This window comes from Serinus canaria, chromosome 7 (genome assembly GCF_022539315.1).
Source record: "Serinus canaria isolate serCan28SL12 chromosome 7, serCan2020, whole genome shotgun sequence".
NCBI lineage: Eukaryota > Metazoa > Chordata > Aves > Passeriformes > Fringillidae > Serinus > Serinus canaria.
Genome location: NC_066321.1, coordinates 9,304,387 through 9,323,886, shown reverse-complemented (window position 1 = coordinate 9,323,886; position 19,500 = coordinate 9,304,387). Strand labels below are relative to the sequence as shown.

Here is a 19,500-nt window from a genome sequence, read left to right as displayed (position 1 = left end):
CAAACACCTATGGGACACCTCCTCCTTGTCTTGGAGTTGCTGTACCTGTCACAACAGAGGTGGCAATTTCAGAAGTGGTGTCCTCTCTACATCTGCAATACCTTCAGTGGGAACTCACCAAGAAACAGAGGGGTAGGTAGGACCGTCTGTATTTCATCCTGGGAGTCTAAGCCCCCTGTAGACCACGGAGACAGGAGCTGTGGTGGAGCAGAGCCCCCAGGGTAGCATTACTGGCAGCCTCACTGTGGCTGCAATGCCGAGCAGCCACTGCCTCCCAGAGCCCACTGTGAGCCACTGCCTGTCTCATGGGACAAGCTCCTGGTCCTCACCAGTTGGACAAGGGGATGGGAAGTGGCAAGGGATGCTTGCTGTGTTCATTTCCAAGCCAATACCCAGCCTGTAATTGAAGCCCACAAGTCCATTTATAGCAGCCTCAAAAAACGTGGCTGTGCTGGAGGGCAGTGCGCTGAATTTCTCTCCATCCCCCTCTCATTGAAAGCTTTCAGCTGTGCAGCCCATGCTGACTGGAAAGCCTGTGGCCAGCTTTGCTGCACAGAGAGAAGGCAAAGCAGCAGATGCTTAAAGAAACCCTTAGGGTATGAGGATAGACAAAGGGAAATCTGCTTTCTCAAGTTACCAACTCATTTGTCAACAAGGGCTCTGGACAGACAGGCTAAAAAATACAGCATCACACTGCAGCAGGCATTTCATTGACACTTCTTAAAAAGTAACCCTGGAAATGCCAGAAAGCAATGCCTTCAGCTATGTTCCTTGATTGAATGAGACCAGTTCAAAAGTAAAACACTGCTATTTGCTTATCTGGTGGTTGTTTGCCCTGCAAATCACCTCAGAGCGTTCTCTATCTTCTTTTGGCTCTGCAGAGATGCTGGGAATAAACTGAATCAAAACCCTTCCCCTTATTGTGGGCGCCAGCAAACCTGGCTTTGAGTGCAGCCAGGCAGTGGAGGGGCTGAATAAGAAAGTATTATTTACACGGGCTTTTTAGAGTCATCTGGCATTTTTAACCCTGCCCTGCAAGGTATACCAGGTCCTGATGCAGGGAGGAAAACCTTGTGCTAGCACAGGCTCAGCTCCCTAGATCAGTGGGTGCAGAGCACAAGCTACACTGGAAAATTCAACCCACAGCATGTAGTAAGGAAGCCCCAAAAAAAAAGTGTTGTTCAACAAAATAGACATGAAATCTCACATCCATCAAGCCTACCAGAGGTGCAAGATAAAACCACAATATCCTCTTTGATTTGCCTGCAGAAATTAAGACTTCAATGACGACCCTGCTCTGGAGCAGACAGACCAGATCAAACTTCTTCCAAAAAATTCCCCATGGGACCATCTGGCCTCCCCTGATGCATTAAAGGCTTAAAGCAGAGTGGCCCTTTAGCGGAGGTACTGATCTGTCACTAACAATTTCGTCACATCCCAAGCTGCCAACAGCTTTGCATGGTTTAACTCCACATAACACAGCCACTGAAAAATATTTGAGTTCCAGCACAAAACCCTGCCACCCACTGGATTGGTGTTTTCCTTCCCAGTGAAAACTAGCACTGATGCTCACCAGACAGGTCGAGGCTCGGAGTTACTTTTTCTTTGCAAGCATAACAAGTCCGTGGCTTGCTGTGAGCCATTACACAGCTCAGCCAGGACAAACAGATCAAGTTCCAGCTGCTTTCTCAAGGCTTTGGGCTTGCCCCTGGCAGCCCAGTTGGATATCTACCTTGTGAGACTTCTGAAAAATCTCTTTTGGGCCAAGTCTTGTGTCTCCATCCGTGACACAGGCATTGCCCTGTTTCAGAGGCAGCTGGCTGCTACCAAGGCAGTGTTTAGGTGATGCTCACAACTCAACCACGGGTCAGCACAACACCAAAAAGCACAATAATGCAAGTTTTCTGCAGTGACTGTGATCACACACAGACACCTTAGGGCAGGCAGGGAGGAGGGATGTATCCTACTGATGTCAGGAGGCAGCATTTGTCAGGGGATTGCAGCCACCAAGGCATGCCACAAGCTATCCCAGCCCCACTGCTCCCCTGAAGATGGGAATTTTTTCCCCTCGAGGAGAAGAAAAATACTTTCTTCACGGGGGAACACAAATTTAATCTGAGTTTGCACAGAAGGAAAGCCAAGAGCAGTTGACTGGCTGTCCAGAGCAGCCCTTTACCCGGAGCAGTCACTCGTCGGGAGGGTGGGCATTCCCTGGGAAGCATTCCTGCTGGGATGGGAATGGAGCCGCCCATGGAGCCGCTGTTCTGCCAGGGCCGCCCCGGGAGCATCCCGTGCCGAGCGGAGCGCCCGCGGAGGCTCCTCCCGAGGACAGGCAGCTATAATTATAAACCCCACATCTGTTAACGTTGCATAACCTCAACATCATCCGAGGCTCGCGGAGGGGAGAAAAAACTCATCCCGACTTCGAAAACTCCTCGCTGGCCGTAGGAAGAGGTTAGGAAGAAAGGCGGGCAGCGCGGGAGAAGAAGCGGGGAGCGGAGCCGGGGCCGGGGGCGGCTCCGGTCCCCGCCGGGGCCGGGCTCTGGGCTCTGGGCTCTGCGCTCTGTTTTGAACGGCTGCTGCGGATGTCGGGATCATGGGTGGAGGCCGGTTAGGAGCCAAGCGAGTTTGTGCGAACAAAAGCTAAAGCCCTAAATCTGGACCGTCCAGGGCTCTCTGGGATTTTCAATTTCCTTCCTTGTTCTTGCTCTGAAAGAAGAAGTTCAAGGCGGGGGGGGTGAGCAGGGGGGGCTGAAATGGAGTTTAAAAGAAAATTTCATACTTGAGATGGGTCAATTGAGAGTAAACACACTGATAATACTGCTCGGGGAAGGTCCCTCGTGTGCACTAAGTGCAGGGAAAATGCAAGAGGTTTTTAACCACATGCAGTCAACCCTCTTCTGCTATTTTTTTTTTTTTAATATCAATACAAGGATTTATTCTGTCTGGATTAAGAAAGGTGGCAAGAGAGGGTGTATGGGGAAGAAAGGAAGAGGTGCAGAAGCCTTGCCAGAGCCTCTCACCCTTTTGTGTGGGTTGGTTTGGATGCAGTACCCTATAGATACATCCCCTTGCTCTGGTGCTTCCGCTCCTCCTCCTCGCCCCACTGGCCCCCAGGCAGAGCAGGACAGCAATTCACAGGACCTTCAGTAATTTTAACCATAATTGGAAGGATTTATGCAGGCAACAAAGGTGCCTAGAGCTTTAATATGTCAGCTCAAGAAAAGTGATGGGGGTTTAATGCCAGCAGCAGCCCCTGCAAGCTGTTAATGCCAAGATCCACATGGCTAATGCCCACCTGGCCACTTGCAGCCATGGGTGCCCACGGGGCTGGGACATCAGCATCATCCTCAGACACTCCAGTGCCACGCCACAGCACCTTGCTTGCAGTTCTGCTCTGTGACACAAAACCACTCTGCCCTTCCACACCACCTCCCCTCTAGCACCTGTAAAACCTCAGAGGATGCTAAAGGCCATTTTTGTTTCCTACACCTTTTTTCACCATCCCAGAGCCTGATGCTCAGAGATGCCATTAGGCAAAAAAAAAAAAAGAAAAAAAAAAAGGATCCAATTACTGCTCTTAAAAGCAGTACCTTAAAGCAAGGAAACAGGTTCCCCAAAATAAAGAGTACACAGAAATCTGTGATCCTTGCCAAAAGCACAGGATATATGCATATGGAGAGCCCACAACTGGGATAAAACCTGCACAGTGCAGGGACAGGATATTGTTCTGCTTATCAAGAGGTTTACAGCCTCTTAGTTTTGGTGTCCTAAACATTTCCCTGGGGAGGTGCAGGCTCCCAGATCACCTGCTCAAGCCCATGAAATCCTAAGCTTCTTACTTATCTTTCTTGGGCAGTTTGGTTCAATCCACAGATCCCTGAGACCACATGGATCCATGGGACCACCTGTGCTGCCTGAAAACCACCAGCCCGTGGCTCAGGGCAGCTCCTCAAACCTCTTTTCATAGACTTTTGTATTTAAACAGCTTTCAGCAACTGTATTTAAAAAAAAAAAAAGTCCTGGTTTATCATCAAGTCTTTGAAAAACACATTTATATAAAATTCCATTTCCAACAGGGATAAGCTATGACTTACCATACTGCTAAAAAAACCATCACCATGCTGAGGCTACAGTAAAATCTCAATCCATCCATCTAGCAGGGATTGAACCTCCAGTGTCCCAGGCCCTGTGTCCTGACAGCCTTTCTTGAGCAGAAAGCCAAACCCAGCCATATTTTCTTGCTTGACAGCTCGTTTCTATTCTGCCCTGGAAGAGTCCCTCCAGCGCTAATGTGGGAAAAGCCCCCGCAGGCCCAGAGCAGAGCAAAGGCAGCCCCAGAAGCACTTACCAAAGGGATTTCTTTTCTACTGTTTTTAGTAAACATCAGTAAAAACAAGCCAAAATAAATCTCCCTAACTGCCCAGCTCTCTGAGCACTCCCACCTCCTCTCCATCCCCTTTCCTGCAACCCTGCAATGCTGAAATGTCCCCAGCTACCCTGCCTGCACCACAGATCCCAAATGCTAAATCCCAGCATCAGCAAATTCACTTCTAAAACCCCCCAGTCTTTTCTATAATGTCCTGCAGAAGTATTACAGAAAACAACATCCACACATTGCTTCTCCTTCCTTTTTCTGAGGTTTTTAAAGCCCCCTGGAAGCTTTTCTAGTTGGGAAGGCACTGTTGCCCTCACCAGCACTCATGAGGCCAGAGCAAAAGCCACACAGGGACCCAGCCTGGTGTCATTTTAACTTCTGCTCCCATCCGAGGGCAGTGCTGCTGGAGACTATCAGACGGCTTGGGGAGGAAGTCTCCTGGCAGGACTCCACCAAAGTGGAGTTGCTAGGTCACTGGAACAATAAAAAGGCAAGAAAAAAAAAAAAAACATCCTGGCTGCAAAAAAGATGGGGGGGGGGGAGAGAAAAATCCATGGTGGTGTGTACAGTAGCTCTGGTGAAGTGGTAAGAAACAGGCTGGTGAGGCTGGAGGGAGCAGGACCAGGCTGCTGTCAGCTTCTGCAAGCACACAGCTTCATTTCTAATGTGGCTCTTTCTCCAGACCTCTCACACAAATACTTCCATAAACCTGGAATTTGTCTGCAAGGTTTGCAGCTTGGGAAGATCTCACAGGGGTCATTATTTCCAGGGCAGCAAGTTCACTCTGCTGTGGAGACATTCACTGCACTTTGCCTGTCAGCTGGGCACCACAACCCACGGGATGGCTTTCACCCACAGCAGCTGTCCAGGCTCTTTGGAACTGGAAATGCAGGAAACCTGCCCCCCAGCAGGGTTTTGGTGATAAGGGCTGAGCATCTCTCCGAGGGGCTGAGCATTGCACAGACCTGGGGCTTGGACTCCCCTGAAAGGAAAGGTGCTAGAGGCTTAGAACCTGCAGGATGAAATTTTGCTGTCTGGAAAGTCAAATTTCCAGGCCAGAAGGGAGCATTAGCTCATTCTGTGTGACCTCATGATAAGCAAAGCCATTCCATGAAGCTTATTTACTCCCAATATAAGTTCAGTGACTTGTATTTGACTTAAACAGCTCTTGCAGGGGAAAGAAACACCCAAACTATTGGTATTTGTAATTACCTGGGTTTTTACTCAAAACCACAAGGACTGTGGGCTGAAGCACAGATTTTTCTTCACAAAACCTCAGTGCCTATCAAAAAGTAATGCCAGGCAGTGGCAAAAGACATCTACCCCAGGGGCTGAGGACCCAGCCTTTTGCAGACCTAGGTGAAAACAAGATTGTGTTTTCACATCCCACTCTGGAAACAAAACCACAAGTCCCTGCTCCAAAGTGGTCCGAGTCCAGGACCTGTTTCTCACACACAGAAAGAGACAATAAATACTGGGAAGATGGAGGAAGGAGTAGGAAAAGGTGCTGCAATGCTGAGAGGTGAGGCTGGGAGCAGCCAGGGGCTGCCATGAGTCCCTGGGGGCCAAGCCATGCTGCTCACTGACGCAGGTGGGCTTTGGTCCAGGTGTCTTGACCAGAGCCTCACTCCAGCAATGTACTTAAGAGCTCCCCAGGGAACTATTCCCCGTGCTTAACATTAGGCCAAAGAGCTTTGCTGGCTGGCAGTCATTCCAGGGATGATGACCAGCCTGGGAATTGAGCAATTTCTCAAAGGCATTGTGGGGATGAGAAGGATAAGGAGCCCTCTTGGATGCAGGAAAATCATCAGACTGCCAAGAGGTAGGTGCTATTTGGTGACACAAGGCTCAGTGGATTCTTCCCTCCATGTAAACCAGCAAAATGCAACCCCATCCCAAGGGAAAATTGAAGGTAGCCCAAGGCTGACACCCAGCTGAAGGCAGGATGCAGGGCACGATGTCATGGCAGCGGGAACCATGGATGCTCTCGTGGCTCCTACCCTTCAGCAAGGGGCAGTGAGACTTGTGAAGGGATGGAGAAAAAGGCAAACAGGCAAAAAATAAATAAAGCAGCTCAAAGAGAACTGAATCCCCAGGAGAGACAAGGGCCCCCACCTCCCTTCCCCCATCAGCTGCTAAAGGATGATGATCTAAATCGCGTTTCCTAGATGACACCGCGCCGACCTGCCGCCGGAAGCAGCAGTGGCAGCTCAGGATGGTGCCAGCCCTCCTTCCTCCAGGGGATGAGCCAGGTCTTTTCCCACTGAAAGCAGAGAAGCAGCACTGCCCAGGGGCAGCTGGAACAGAGGCCCTGCCCGACAGCCACCGCCGTGCCACTGCCTCTGTAGCCACACATTTCCTTTCCGAGAATGGGGGAAGGGATTTGCCACTTCCAGTGCCTCTCTGCACATGTTTCAGGGACGTTGAAAAATAGACACCTTCTTTCAGATGTAGGCAGCAGTGGGAATGGGTGCTGGAGAAGGGCAGGGCTGGGCTGTCACCCTCTGAGCTGTCACTGAGGGCTCAGAGGGAGTCATGGTCAGGTCACATCCTACCTCGATGCATACAGGCACAGAGTGGTGAGCAAGGCAGTGCAGAAGACTGAAAGGACAGAAATCTGTGCCCAAAACCCACCTGCCCACACAAAGACATGTTACCCAGCACAGAGCCACCACACATCCACTACCTTGGCACATCCATGCCATCAAGTGACCACCAACTTGAGTCTCAACCCAGCATGTGACACAGCTTATCCAACACCCTACACTCTCCAGGTGTACCAGCCCTTTGCAGGACAGGATGATGAGGATCTCTGACTGCATGCTGCGGACTGTCCTCAGAGGCCACAAAATTGCTGTTATTCCCATTCCTCAATTTAAAAGCCACCTGGTTCATTTAGCTTTCTTCATGCATCACATTTGCTACCTGTTCCTAAGAAGAGACCATCTTCATGATTTTCTGCATTCTCTGATTATGTTTCCCTCCTAAGAAACATCCTTTCAAAGGGCCTTTATCTGCAGGGTTGGCTGATGGTCTAATACTGCATCCCCATTCTGCACTTGCTGAAAGAGCTGATAATGTCCTAAAAAGAATTAACATTTAGATGTTAGTCCTGTAACCAAATCTGAGTCAAACAATGATGACTGTTCAAATGTCTAAAGCGACTCAGGGGTATTTTCATTTAAGCCCTACCAAGCTTGTACCAGGGATGAGGAGGTTTCTAAAGATGCCTTTGTGAGTACCAGCCACTGAAACCCTTCTCCTTGTTCCTCCAGACACAGATACAATTATACCCAGCTCCAGCACAAAGATAAAGGCTGAATTACAAGAGTAGCATTATGCTCCACAATCAGGGTCCTTGATTCCAACTGACAAGGAGCTCAAATCATGCGCAGTTGGTCTGCGGATGCTTCCACTCCTGGAAATCATTCCCATCACAGGAGAGAAATGAGTTCAATAGACAGGGTTACCTTTTGCATTTCCTCCCCAAACTGCTAAATTACCTTGTCAGTTTGGGAGATCTTACAAGTAATGCAGGGTCAGACCTGGCCAACACTTGTCTGGGATATTTCTTTGCAGAAGGTTTAACTACCAGCTGCTACAGTTTCCCTGATAAGAAAGTGTTTTCTTACCTATAGTGGCATGGATGTAGCAGGACAGTTATTCAGAGATGCAGTGAAACCCTTCTCATTTTAAAAAAAGTGGTATCTTTATCTACCTTTCTGGGTGATCCCAGAAGATAGGGAGGAGATATATTGAGATCCCTTGGGAAATGTCTTGAAATCTCTTATAGACCTACCTTTTGCTTTTATAGAGCACTCAAAACCAAAGCCAAATAAAAAACCCCTCAAATATCCAAACTCCCACATTAACCCCCCAATTTATGCATACTCCAGAAAGTGCTGTCCTCCCCCAAAAATAGATCCTGACACCCTGGGTGGGTGGGCAGCAGAACCCTCCTCCTAGGCTATCGGAGAAGGTATCTTTGGACAATATATTGAAGCCAAACTTAGTGTGATTCATCCCTGCTTCAGCAAAGTTCACCAGAGCGTGACGTTTCACATCAGTCCTCAGGGCTTAAGAGATTTTCCACAAGAGGAAGGGTGTTAACACCAGCATCCTAACAAGCAGTGACGTGAATAATTGTGCTCCATAGATCTAAATTCCTCTTGTCACTCCAGATGCAGAAGTGCCTTTTAGCATGCTCTTCAAGGAAAAAGAGAGCCCACCTTTGCTACCAGTAACAAAAGAAGCCTGTCCATCAGTCCAAAATGCCTGCACTGGGTTTCTTCTATGCTCTGGAGATTTCACAGGAATCTAAGGGTGGTTCTGGTAGCTGAAATTACCACAGTGTCTGCCTGGTTATAGAGGCGAGAGGTCAGACTGATCCTGTAACAGCCTTCAAAACCTCTGCCATCACAGCCTGCTGAAAAATGCTGAGAAAAACGCCCTGAATGTGTGTGTGCAACTCGATGTCTTCTGGGAAATGCAGCCTGAGCTGTACCCTTGGGACAACAGCTAACCCTGCCGACTTAACCCTTTGTGCACAGTCTGCATGCCTTTCTATCAACCACTTAAAATTCCTCCTCACTCCTTTCCCACTGACTTTATCTCAGAGTTAAAAAGAAAAGGTTATTTTCTCCCAAACGTCAGTGGCCAGAGCCTCGTTGCCACCAAACCGCCCTGTAAAAGGTCCCTCAAACATCTCCATGTTTGCCTTGGCAAAAGAACTGCAAAGGTCACAGCACTTCCAGAGGACTTTTTCCAAGCACCAGATTGGAAGCCCAAGATGGGGTGGTGTCCACAGTGCAAGGCAAAAGAAGGACTTGCAGCATTTGGTCACAGTGCAAGGGAGATGATCACCCTCAGCCAAAGCACAGTCAGAATGCTGCACAGCTCCCAGCTCCATGGCCATGCAAAGGGTGACAAGGCAGATGGAGCTTGTTTTTCCCAGTGGAGAGTCAATCCACCAAGGTCAAGGTGCTTGCACAAGGTATTCAAACAGCTGGACAGAGAACAACTGGGTTTGCCCTCGGCATTCCTGCTGTGCTCTCTCTCTTCCCCTAGCAGAGCAGGACAGTGCAGAGGGCTGCACTTCTCCTGCAGATGCAGTGGCAGAGCCCTGCCAAGCAGGGGTGTCTGAAACCCTTCTGTCTGGACACAGAAGCTCCTGGAGACCAGCTTTGAGCTAGTGGTATTTTTAAATAAACCCAACCTGGGCTTCCTCTGTGACTCCTAACTTTGCAGCTAATAGTTTCCAGGCTTTTTTATCTACCACCTCAACAGCCAGATGCTCTTTTTCTACCCCTCTAAGTGATTCTCCTGTAATGACAACTCCAGGAGTTGGGGTTTTAGGGAAAGACAGCCAAATCTTAGGAGGCTCTTGACACAGATCCTGACTTTTGGCAGCAGTGCTCCCTCGCCCACAGCTGAGATGCTGACTGCAGCTTGGGAGATGCTTAAGTAACCAACAGCAAACCTATTTATCAAATGACTCCAAGTCAAGGGCACAGCAGATGCAAAAGCAGATATAACCCTCCTCAACAGCCCTGTCTGCACAGAGGACAGGCAACTGGAAATAGCTCCATCCAAAGCCACAGAGGGATGGGGAAAGCAGCATGGCAGCGTCAACAGTTTGTGGGTTATTACACCCTGTTTCTGCATTTTGGGCACTTTTTAAATGATATTTTTTATATCTCACACATTTCATACTGGTTTCTGAAAGGATGAAGCTCCTGAGACAGCTTTGTTTGTTCTCATACATTAAAACAAACTAGCCTGGAAGGCAGAGACCTCTAACACAGCAGGTTCCTACAGGTTTTGTGAAGCACTTTAGAGAGAAAGCTCCAGTGAGTGCCCAGCTTGGGGAGCTGCTGCACCCAGACCAAGGGGGCTCCCCATGACTCAGTCCATGCCCTGGCCCTGGGACCTGCACACACTCAGCACCCACAGAGCCCAAGATAAGCCACAGTACACACCACTGCCACACATCCTGTGGCAAGCAGAAGAGAACAAACCACAGGCTTTTGAGCCAAGTGAGTAGAAACCTTGCATCGTTTTACCTTCCTTCAGCTGATCCCTGTGCTCAGCCTGGCTCTGCCTGTCCCTTTTCCAAGTCTTCATAACCATGAGTGGCCATCACCCTCTCCAGCACCCAGATGAGACAAAAAACAAATTAACAGCAAATAAGGGATATAACCCAAGGTCCTAAAATCTGTATTATATACCTCACAGTACTCAAATCCTACAAGAGGTTCTCATTTTATATAGGAGCTGGTTCCTATCCCCTTTTTCCCCTGTTCTCTCCAGAGCACTTCAGTAAACCAGGCCTGACAGCAGCAATACTACAGCACAGGCAACAGCTACACTAACAGCTTGGAGGAGCTGAAGTTTACAGAGCTTCCTTTACTCAAGGGAACTGCATTTTTCTAAGATTATATTATTACTTGGGCTGGTTGCTCAGTAATGCAACATCATTTCCCTTTTGGGTGGGAAAATTCTCTCCTTGTCCTCAGATGTGAATGATTTCAGCCTGAAAGGATGAACGCAGACTCTGCATGAACTGTGCCCCTTGCTGAAGCAGCAGGATGTTTTATATATATATATATATATATATATATATATATAAAACAGCTGGGCATTAAAAAATACATGGTAATGGGTGCACACACATCAGCTGCATGTATGCAGAAAATGGTGAGAAAGAAGAGGTGCCAGATGTGACAAAACCATTTCCTCCTGAGAGGCACTCACAGACTTCATTCTTTCACCATGCCTGTGCTTGTAGCCCTCTTGCATCTCCTCTGGATGAATATCCCAGCAAATGAACCTCTCATGTTTACAGAAACAGCAAATTACAATGCAAATGTTGCAAAAACTGCTCAAAGAAATAAAAATTTGAATTTGTAATCAGGTCTGCTGCCACTGAAAATTGGATTCTGCCTTCTGTGTTCAGCCATTCAGGAAAGAGAAAAAGCCTATTGTATGACCTACATCTTCAATTGAATGTAAATAACAGGGCCTGTGGTTGGGGTATTCAGGCCTCATGACAAGCTACAGACTATGGATTTTTACATTGAGCATTTTCAAGGGAATATTCTGAACTACCAACCTTTGATTCACTCGGAGCACCTTGTGACACTCCAGCTGGTTGAACTACCCCAGTGCTGCTTTGCACCATTTCAACAGCAGAAAGATACCAGAACAACTGCCAGGATCTGGCCCTGCCTCTTTCCAGATGTGCTCTGTGCACACCTGAGAGGATCAGCCCAGGTTTCAGCAGTGCTGTTTGTCTGCCTAGAAATATCCTGACACCCCCAGACTCCTCACCCCTCCATACCAGAGAAACCCTTTTGATACTTTGTGAGGAAGGAAAGCCAGGATCCAGAGGGTTTACACTGACTATTTACAATCTATCCAGCTCCAGACTATTTCTCTGGGGGTATTTCAGGGGTTGCAGCTCTGCCTGGAGCACCCCAGGTGGCTGGAATGGCACAGAGAGAGGCAGAAAGACAGTATTTCTGTGCTGCAAAAAGTCAGCAGGCTCAGCCAGAGCTTAACCTTGCCACTCTGTAGCTATCCTTATTTTGGAAATGGCACACAGCTGCCATGGATGGGGAACCCACAGTGCCAGCCAGTAGGTTCCTCTGGCAGCAGCTCCAGAAGTGCTGTGGACCTTGGTGGTGCCTTAATCTCTGCATCACAGCACTGAAACACTATCGCTGTACTGACAGGTTTCATTGCCTTGATTAGCTTGTTATTTGAAATAGTTCTGTATTCTGCTGGGGTTATTTTGTTAGCATGGATGAATGCTTCATTAAAACCAACACAACCAGACTGATGCTACAAAGTTTCATGTTTTACATTTTGGGTGAACAGCTATGGTCAGCAGCATCCATTCATTTTCACTATGAGCACCAAAACTAACAGCCTTTCTAACCTGGCATCATAACCCTTCTGTTAAATGAGCAAAATCCTCTGCCACCTCTGAGAGATGTGATGGTGATGGAGTCAGTCTCAGCAGCTCTGACATGCTCCCTGCAGATGAGCAGGATGGGGAGAATGGAGGGAGGGAGGGTGGAGCACACACAACAGCTTGAGAGTTCAGTCATGGAGAGTTTCTGACTGGCAGCCCAAAAATTGGTATCTGTAAGAGCAGGTGAAGGAAAAAAGTTGTCCCAGAAACTCCACACTCCTCTCAACAGATCAGCATCTGCAACTTCTGATACTGAAAAGAATATCTGCCAAGGAATGCATCCACACACCAGCAAGGCTGGCACCAGCCCCTGCAAACGTGGCAGCAACAGCCCATCTCTCTCGTCCCCCCAGCCACGAGAAAAACAGACAGCAAGTTAAATTATCCCTCCGAAGTGGTGGTGGCTGCTGGAGCAGAACATGCTGCCAACAGCTGCTGAATGGGCACAGGCTGGCACTGGTGGTTTGGGACTGGGAGATGAGACTTTGGGGAAGCCCAGCAATGGGCAGCTCTCCCCTCGCCCACTGCCTGCTCACATCTCCGCAGGCGCGGTCACTGCGCTCGGCGGTGTCAGTCAATACTCATCACTGCGTGCTCCCTGCCAGCCAGGTCACACAGCTATCCCTCAGACTACTCATTTAGCACCTAAATATCACATCAAGGGCCTCCACAAATTGATGTGAACCCAGCTGCTCGGTGGAGAACCCCTGCTACCTTCCAGGGCTTGAGATGGAGAACGGGCAGGAAAGCTGATCTCCAATCTTCCTCCGTTTCTGAAATGCCTTTTCTTCCTTCTCTTTTCTTTTTTTTTGCTTTAAATTATGTACCCCAAAGGAGCAGAGCTATATCCATACTACCCCGGGGAGTTCATGCTCACAGTCCACCAACCAAATCCACTTAGAGCTCACAGAGGAGCAGCAAAGATGCCCAAGACAGGAAAACCCTGCAGCCTTTTGATAGCAATGCAGGGGCATAGGAGGCAATTCTTCCTTGTCCCTGCACCACAGGGGGAGGAAGCATCCTTCCTGCACCACCCACAGTCACCTGAAACTGCATCAAAGCTAGAGAGCTGCATCTTACACCTCTCTCCATCAGTGTGGCTGCAGGGAGAGCTGGGTTCTGCCCCCAGGAGCCACAAAATACACACTGCAAAATGTGAGGCAGGTTTGGAGGCAACACCATACCTTTGTGCAGACAAACATCCTCAGCACCTTCCTTCCTCACTCCTAACTTTGCTTCTTCCTCACACAGAAAGTTTCAGACAGAAAGTTAAAAATATACATAAATAAATACAGACTGTTTACCCCTTCTAAGAGTTTTGGAAAGTTTCTCCCCCAGCAGCCAGCCTAAATCTCTGCTGCAACCAAAGCTGTTTCCTTCTCAGGCAATTTCACACCTCATTGCCAGGGCTCCTACCAGGGAAGCCAAATAGAAAGGTGGCACCTGCCATAGGAGAGAGGGAGCAGGGACAGAAGGACAGACACAGATGGCAGAAAAGCAGATCAGCTTCTCAGGGAAATCCCATTGCCAGAGGCCCCGTGCTGTGCTGGGCACCGTGGCAGGGCACCTGTGTGGGCAGAAGTAGCAGGAAAAGGGACATGGCAGGAACAGGGAGACCCCAGCCATAGTGACTTTGTCAGGGGCTCAGTGTTACCTCTGCTGTCCCTGTGGTGTCACTGGAATTATTCCCATTTCACAGATGGGAAACCTGAAATACAGAGACCTGCAGGAGGACAGGGCTTGTAACCAAACCCTGACCTGACCCAGGCTGGTGGCAGACAGTGCCCTTCAGCTCACACAGTGCCCACGTGAAGCAGCTGCCAGAAGAGATTTCATGGAGGCATTTGCTAATGCTTTAACTTTACTGTCACCAGCTTTCTTGCTTCCTACTTCACCGATTTTTTTTTCCTGTGTTACTCTCCTTGGGTTCAGACCGTATTATAAACACAGGCTAAAGCCATCTGTCCTCATGTCTCAGCAGACAAGCCCACAGAGGGTCTGGCAGGGAGGGTGGCAGATGCAGGCTGAGGCACAAGCTGGCCAGGAAGGCAGTGAGGCTGCGAGGGCAGCCCTGCTTCCTTGCCCCACGATTTGTGAGAGACTCAAAAGCCCCATTTCTACACCCACTGCCTCACCATCTGCTCACTAAGCCCTGCCTGAGAAAGGGCTTCTGCCACCCAGCCCCAGACTGTTGCGAAGGGAGATGTAATCTTCATTTCCTGGTAGTGCCAGGGTGATGGGTTCACAAAAAATGGTCCTCCTGCAACAAGCAAGTGTTTTCAAAGGTGGGAAATGCCTCCGAGGGGCAGGAGCAGTGGTGACACAAACAGGGATTGCTCAGGAGTCTGCAGCTCAACCTGAGGGTGATTCAGGAGATCCCCCAGCCTGCTCCTGTGACACCAGACAATTCCCTTGACTGACAGGCATAGAGCTGGCGCTAACAGCGAGTGAATCGCAGCTGTCAGGACCCAGGGTAATTCATGATGCTGTTTGCTGGGGAGTGAGCTACTGCTGGGCTATTTATCACTCCTTCACTGCATGTCCTGCTCCTTCTGGCTGTGGCTGACATAATTCACAAGCACCTGTAGCTGCTGAGCACTGGCTGCACAGAGCAAAGCCTTCACCCCCGAGCTGGCCAGCCAGGCACTGGTGGGCTGACAAACGGCTTTTCCAGCATGTGGACAGATAGTCCGAGCTTTTCAGACTCTTAACAAAGGAAATGCATTCCTCTACTGACTCTCAGGAGTCATCAAGGTCACAGGAAAAGATGCCAGACTGAAAGCTGAGATGAAATTAAATATTTTTTTCTGTCCACTGAGGAATCTGCACAGCTTTCAACAAATAATAGGTGAGCAGTTTGCTGGCAAGTTGCAGATTTTATCTTCACAAGGTTGGTAGCAGGTGAGACAGCATTATTCTCTCCCAGTTTGGAGGGCAAACCGATACTTGGAGTGGCACAAAGAAGTAGCTGAGCTGGGAACAGACCCAAATCTCCTTCATTTCCATGCAGTATCCTGGTCACAAAGCTGCTCTCACAAGCACTGCTAGTTAGGAGCTTTCTAATCCACAGCAGGCTACATTCCAGCTGATATCCCTAGCTATACATTGGTCTAGTGTGGACACATCCTACAAAGGCATGCCTTGGGTTTGTGAAGAAAATGAAAATGCTATAAATGTACTTTGTCACATTTCCTGAAATTTTACAGCTCCATGCAACTAAACTTAACCCCAAGTTCCAAAGCACAAAATTCTCTCCTCATCAGAAATTAAATGATAAAATTTGACAGTCCAACTCAGGCAGGCAATGAATACTAAAACCCACTTAAAACCTACGCAGGATTAATTTGACATATTGGATTCTTTATACCACCTGCAGACACTCAGTGCTTTCCAAACTCATTGAGAATTAGTCATCCTTAGAGCTATGTGCCTTCTTTGGTGAGTAAGTGGGCCAGTTTACTGAATGACACTTGAAACATCCCTGCTTGTTCTGGGAAAAATAAGATTTATCCTGTGCTGAAACCAAATTCAGCACAATCCGTAAAGCACGAAACTAGGCATTGCTTGTGATAATAGCACTGGAGATGTGGCATGCAAGGAAAAATTTGACTCTATACGTGACTAATCTGACAGTCTGTAGGCGACTAGAAAAAGAGGGTATTTACAGAAAGCTGATAGCATCTGTCCCCACACCTGATAGGGGTCAGCACCTAAGGAGAGATGAGAGCGTTGCTGGAGACAAGCAGGAGGCAACCCAGACCCTGAAGACCTACAGGAGCCCCCTGTTTCCCACCTGGACGGGTAGACAGATGTGCACAGTACTCCTGGTGCCCCCCAAAACCTTTCTCAAGTTCGTCGGTGAAGTTTTCACCGCTCTCCTTCCAGTCAGTCCACACAGCTACAACGTGTATACACTTTCCCACCCACCATTCCCATCCCAAACCTTCACCCACTGAAGCAGCTGCCTGTAGCACGATGAGCTGGGCAAGGTTAAAAAGGAAAAGGAATTGGCGGGGGGGGGGGGAGTGTTATCCTTCTCAGCTGAATCAGCTCTGGGTGATGTCGGGATGCTCAGCAGTCCACAGCCGTGGGGAGAGCGCGGGGTCCCACGCCACGGGAGACCCGCACGATGCGGACCCCGCGCACTCTCCGGCCGCTGCCTGGAGGAAATCCCGTCCCTACCCTTGTGTCCATGCCCATCCCCATCGCGGGGCACTCACCCGGGCTGCCGGCGTGTCCCGCGGCGGGAAGCGAGGGAGGGCGGCCGAGACGGTTTCGGGACGGAGGAGGAGGAGGGGGAGGTGGAGGAAGACGCCGTGGGGAAGCGAGGGGCAGCGACCCGGCCGGTGGGACCGGGACCAGCCCCAAGCCCAGCAGCAGCAGCAGGGTGCAGGCTGCCGGCATGGCGCTGGGGGTGGATGGAAGGGGAGCCGGGGGGGGGCTGGGGGGTGGTTGTTCACATACCCGGAGAGGGGCAATGAATAACCACGTAAATAGCGATTTTTAATGAATTCCCCGTGCCCCCCCCCCTCGGGGCGGCGCCTTAAAAGTGCGGGGTGCCCATAGCGGAGGGGGTGAGGGGGGGGCCCGGCCAGCAGCGGCAGCAGCCTGCGGCCAAGTGCCGGCGCCCGAAAGTAAAAGGGCAGGCGGCGGAGGCTCCTCCTCGAGCCTGACATCACCCAGCCGCGGCTCGGCTCGGCTCGGCATGGCCCGACTCCCCACGGCCCCCCCCACCCCGGCCCGGGCCGGCCCCCAGCGGCCGCCCCCTCCCGCCCCGCGCAGCCGTCGGGCCGCCCGCTCCCTCACCCGGCTCGCCGCGGCATCACCAGCAGTATTAGCAGTTGTAGTAATAATAATAATAATAACGCTTCTTCTTACTTCTACTTTATTTTTCCTGCTGCATCTCCCAGCCGCGCCGGGCGAGCGTGACCCCCCCTGCCCACCGCCGCGGCCGTCGCGGTTAAACGGCCCGGTTCGGTTCCGCGGTTAAACGGCCCGGTTCGGTTCCGCGGTTAAACGGCCCGGTTCGGTTCGGTGTCGCGGTTAAACGGCCCGGTTCGGTTCGGTGTCGCGGTTAAACGGCCCGGTTCGGTTCCGCGGTTAAACGCGGGCAGCGGCACCCGACGGGCACGGCCCGGTCACCCCCCCGCTCCCGCACTGCACAGCCCCGGACTTAAATCCCATCGAAATCGAGTCCTTGACAAATAACTTCAGCTCTTTTCTTGGTCATAAAGCTGACTCCCTTTTGAACGCCAGCAGCAGCGTTTGAGGGTGCAGTTTCTGGCAGTGGTGAATTTCCCAGGCCGGGCTGTACGGGAGGCAAAGGATTTCCCTTCATTGTTCTGAAATTCCCCTTCATAATTTTACGCTCCTAGTTCTGGGAGAGAGCACGCCGCAGAGCAGTGGGTTGGGCTTTGCCGGGGCTACCGGGTTTAGGGTCCCCCTGAGCTCTCCCTCTCCAGGGAGCACAAACCCGTCCTGGCCAACCTCTCCCCTCGAGTCGCTCCTGGGCCCTACACTTTTCCCTCGAGCTGCTTCAGAATCAGACAATTTCCACAAGCCAAGCAGAGCCCGACCTTCCGAAGGGGAGGGTGGCTGTGACAACTCACCGCGTCCGGACGGCTGCAGCCTCGAACAACCCCGGGGTCCGGTCCCGAGCCCCCCGCTGCCGCCTTTGCTCTTCACCAAAAGTAGAAGTCGGTGGCTGACGCACACGAACTCTCCTGGAAGCCTCTTTCCACCCAAGAGGTGGCACTGATGAGCCCACACCAGCCCACTGAGGGCCTTGGCTCTACCCCACAGGACTCGTTCTCCTCTGCCCCTGGGCTTTTCTCTCCATGCGCGAATGTTTTTTCCCCTCACCATCTCACACTTCACCATGAAGCACACTCAGAAATCCTCATTCTGGTACTTGAATAATCATGAATGAAAGCCCTGGGTAAGGCCACCTCTGAGGCACTCCTCTATAAATCCATACTCTAGTCTACTCCCTTTTGCCATCTTCTTGCTTCACATTTGCCTAAACCCAAGGAACAAGTCAAGGCTGGTCAGTTTAGAACATGAAGCACAAACCAATCATGATTATGCTTTAGTCATGCAGGTGAGCACCCCAGTCCTGGCAAATGGAGTGACCCAGAAGCCACAGGCAACACCAAGTTGCCTGATCTAAAGAGGACATTTTTAGGCCTCTTCATTCTGTATTCAGGTATTTGCACATTCTGTATGGAATAGATGTGCAAAACAAAGCTTCTGTCTTGATATGACAGAGAGACCAATACACAGCTAAGGCTCAGGGGAAGAGCTGTGAAGTATTTTGTTACTTTGGGAGATGGCACAGGTAGTGCAATGCAGCAGCTCAAACACTTGGGGATATCTTTCTACATGAAATGCACGACTCCACACTACCAATTCCTAAGACAGAAAGCAATAAATATGATTATTTAGAAAGTTTTGTTAGTCCCTGGAAAGAAACACTTGCCAGCCAGCAAATCTGACACTTTTAACTGTGCAATACAGGTAAGGCAGCAGGGCCAGAGAAACCTCTCTGAGGTCAAGGATGCATCCTCAGGGCTGTAGGGGCCAAATGAAAGCCAAGCTTTGCCCTGACATGAAATGGATGCTCTCCTGTCCACTCACTCTCATGCCTGAGGGCCCTAATACTGAGTCTAGAGCTCACACCCTTTCCCCTGCCTTTTCCCAGAGACTTCCCTAACATCTAAGCCTCACAGCAGCTCCCCACTCCTACTGCATCCTTCCAAGCTGTAAATCCAACAAGCAGGAAGCACAGTATCGTATGCTTTTCCAAAAGGGTCTCAATAAATTCTTCCTACTGTTTCACTCAACAGGCCCATGGAGAGCCATAGCAGACACAGGCAAATGCAAACCCAACACTTCTGCAGGAGCAGCCCGTGTGGAATGGTATTGAATGGCTCCGTCTCACCCTTCCCCGTGGTGCCCCCATAGCACGGCCCACCCTGCAGTACCACTAGCCAGGAAAGCAGAGAAGGCTGAATTAACCCCTTCTGGGTGTGGGGGAAGGGGGTAGCTGATGTCCTCCCAAAATCTGCCATTAAACCTGCCTGACCTGCTGCATTTCCGAAGCAGACAGGGCACTTGTGACCACGACAGGGTGACCATGAGGAGCGTG

At 50.2% G+C, this 19,500-nt stretch overlaps 1 protein-coding gene across 3 annotated transcripts in view; it reads right to left on the bottom strand.

The window, feature by feature from the left end:
• Positions 1-16,972, bottom strand: part of HEG1 (heart development protein with EGF like domains 1) — a 50,327-nt gene extending 33,355 nt beyond the window's left edge. For all 3 annotated transcript variants that reach the window (XM_030241793.2, XM_030241794.2, XM_030241795.2), the window contains exon 1: positions 16,574-16,972. In XM_030241793.2, the coding sequence (XP_030097653.2) occupies positions 16,574-16,757 (184 nt within the window). In that variant the 5' untranslated portion in view covers positions 16,758-16,972. The remainder of the gene's footprint in view (positions 1-16,573) is intronic.
• Positions 16,973-19,500: the final 2,528 nt, after the last annotated feature.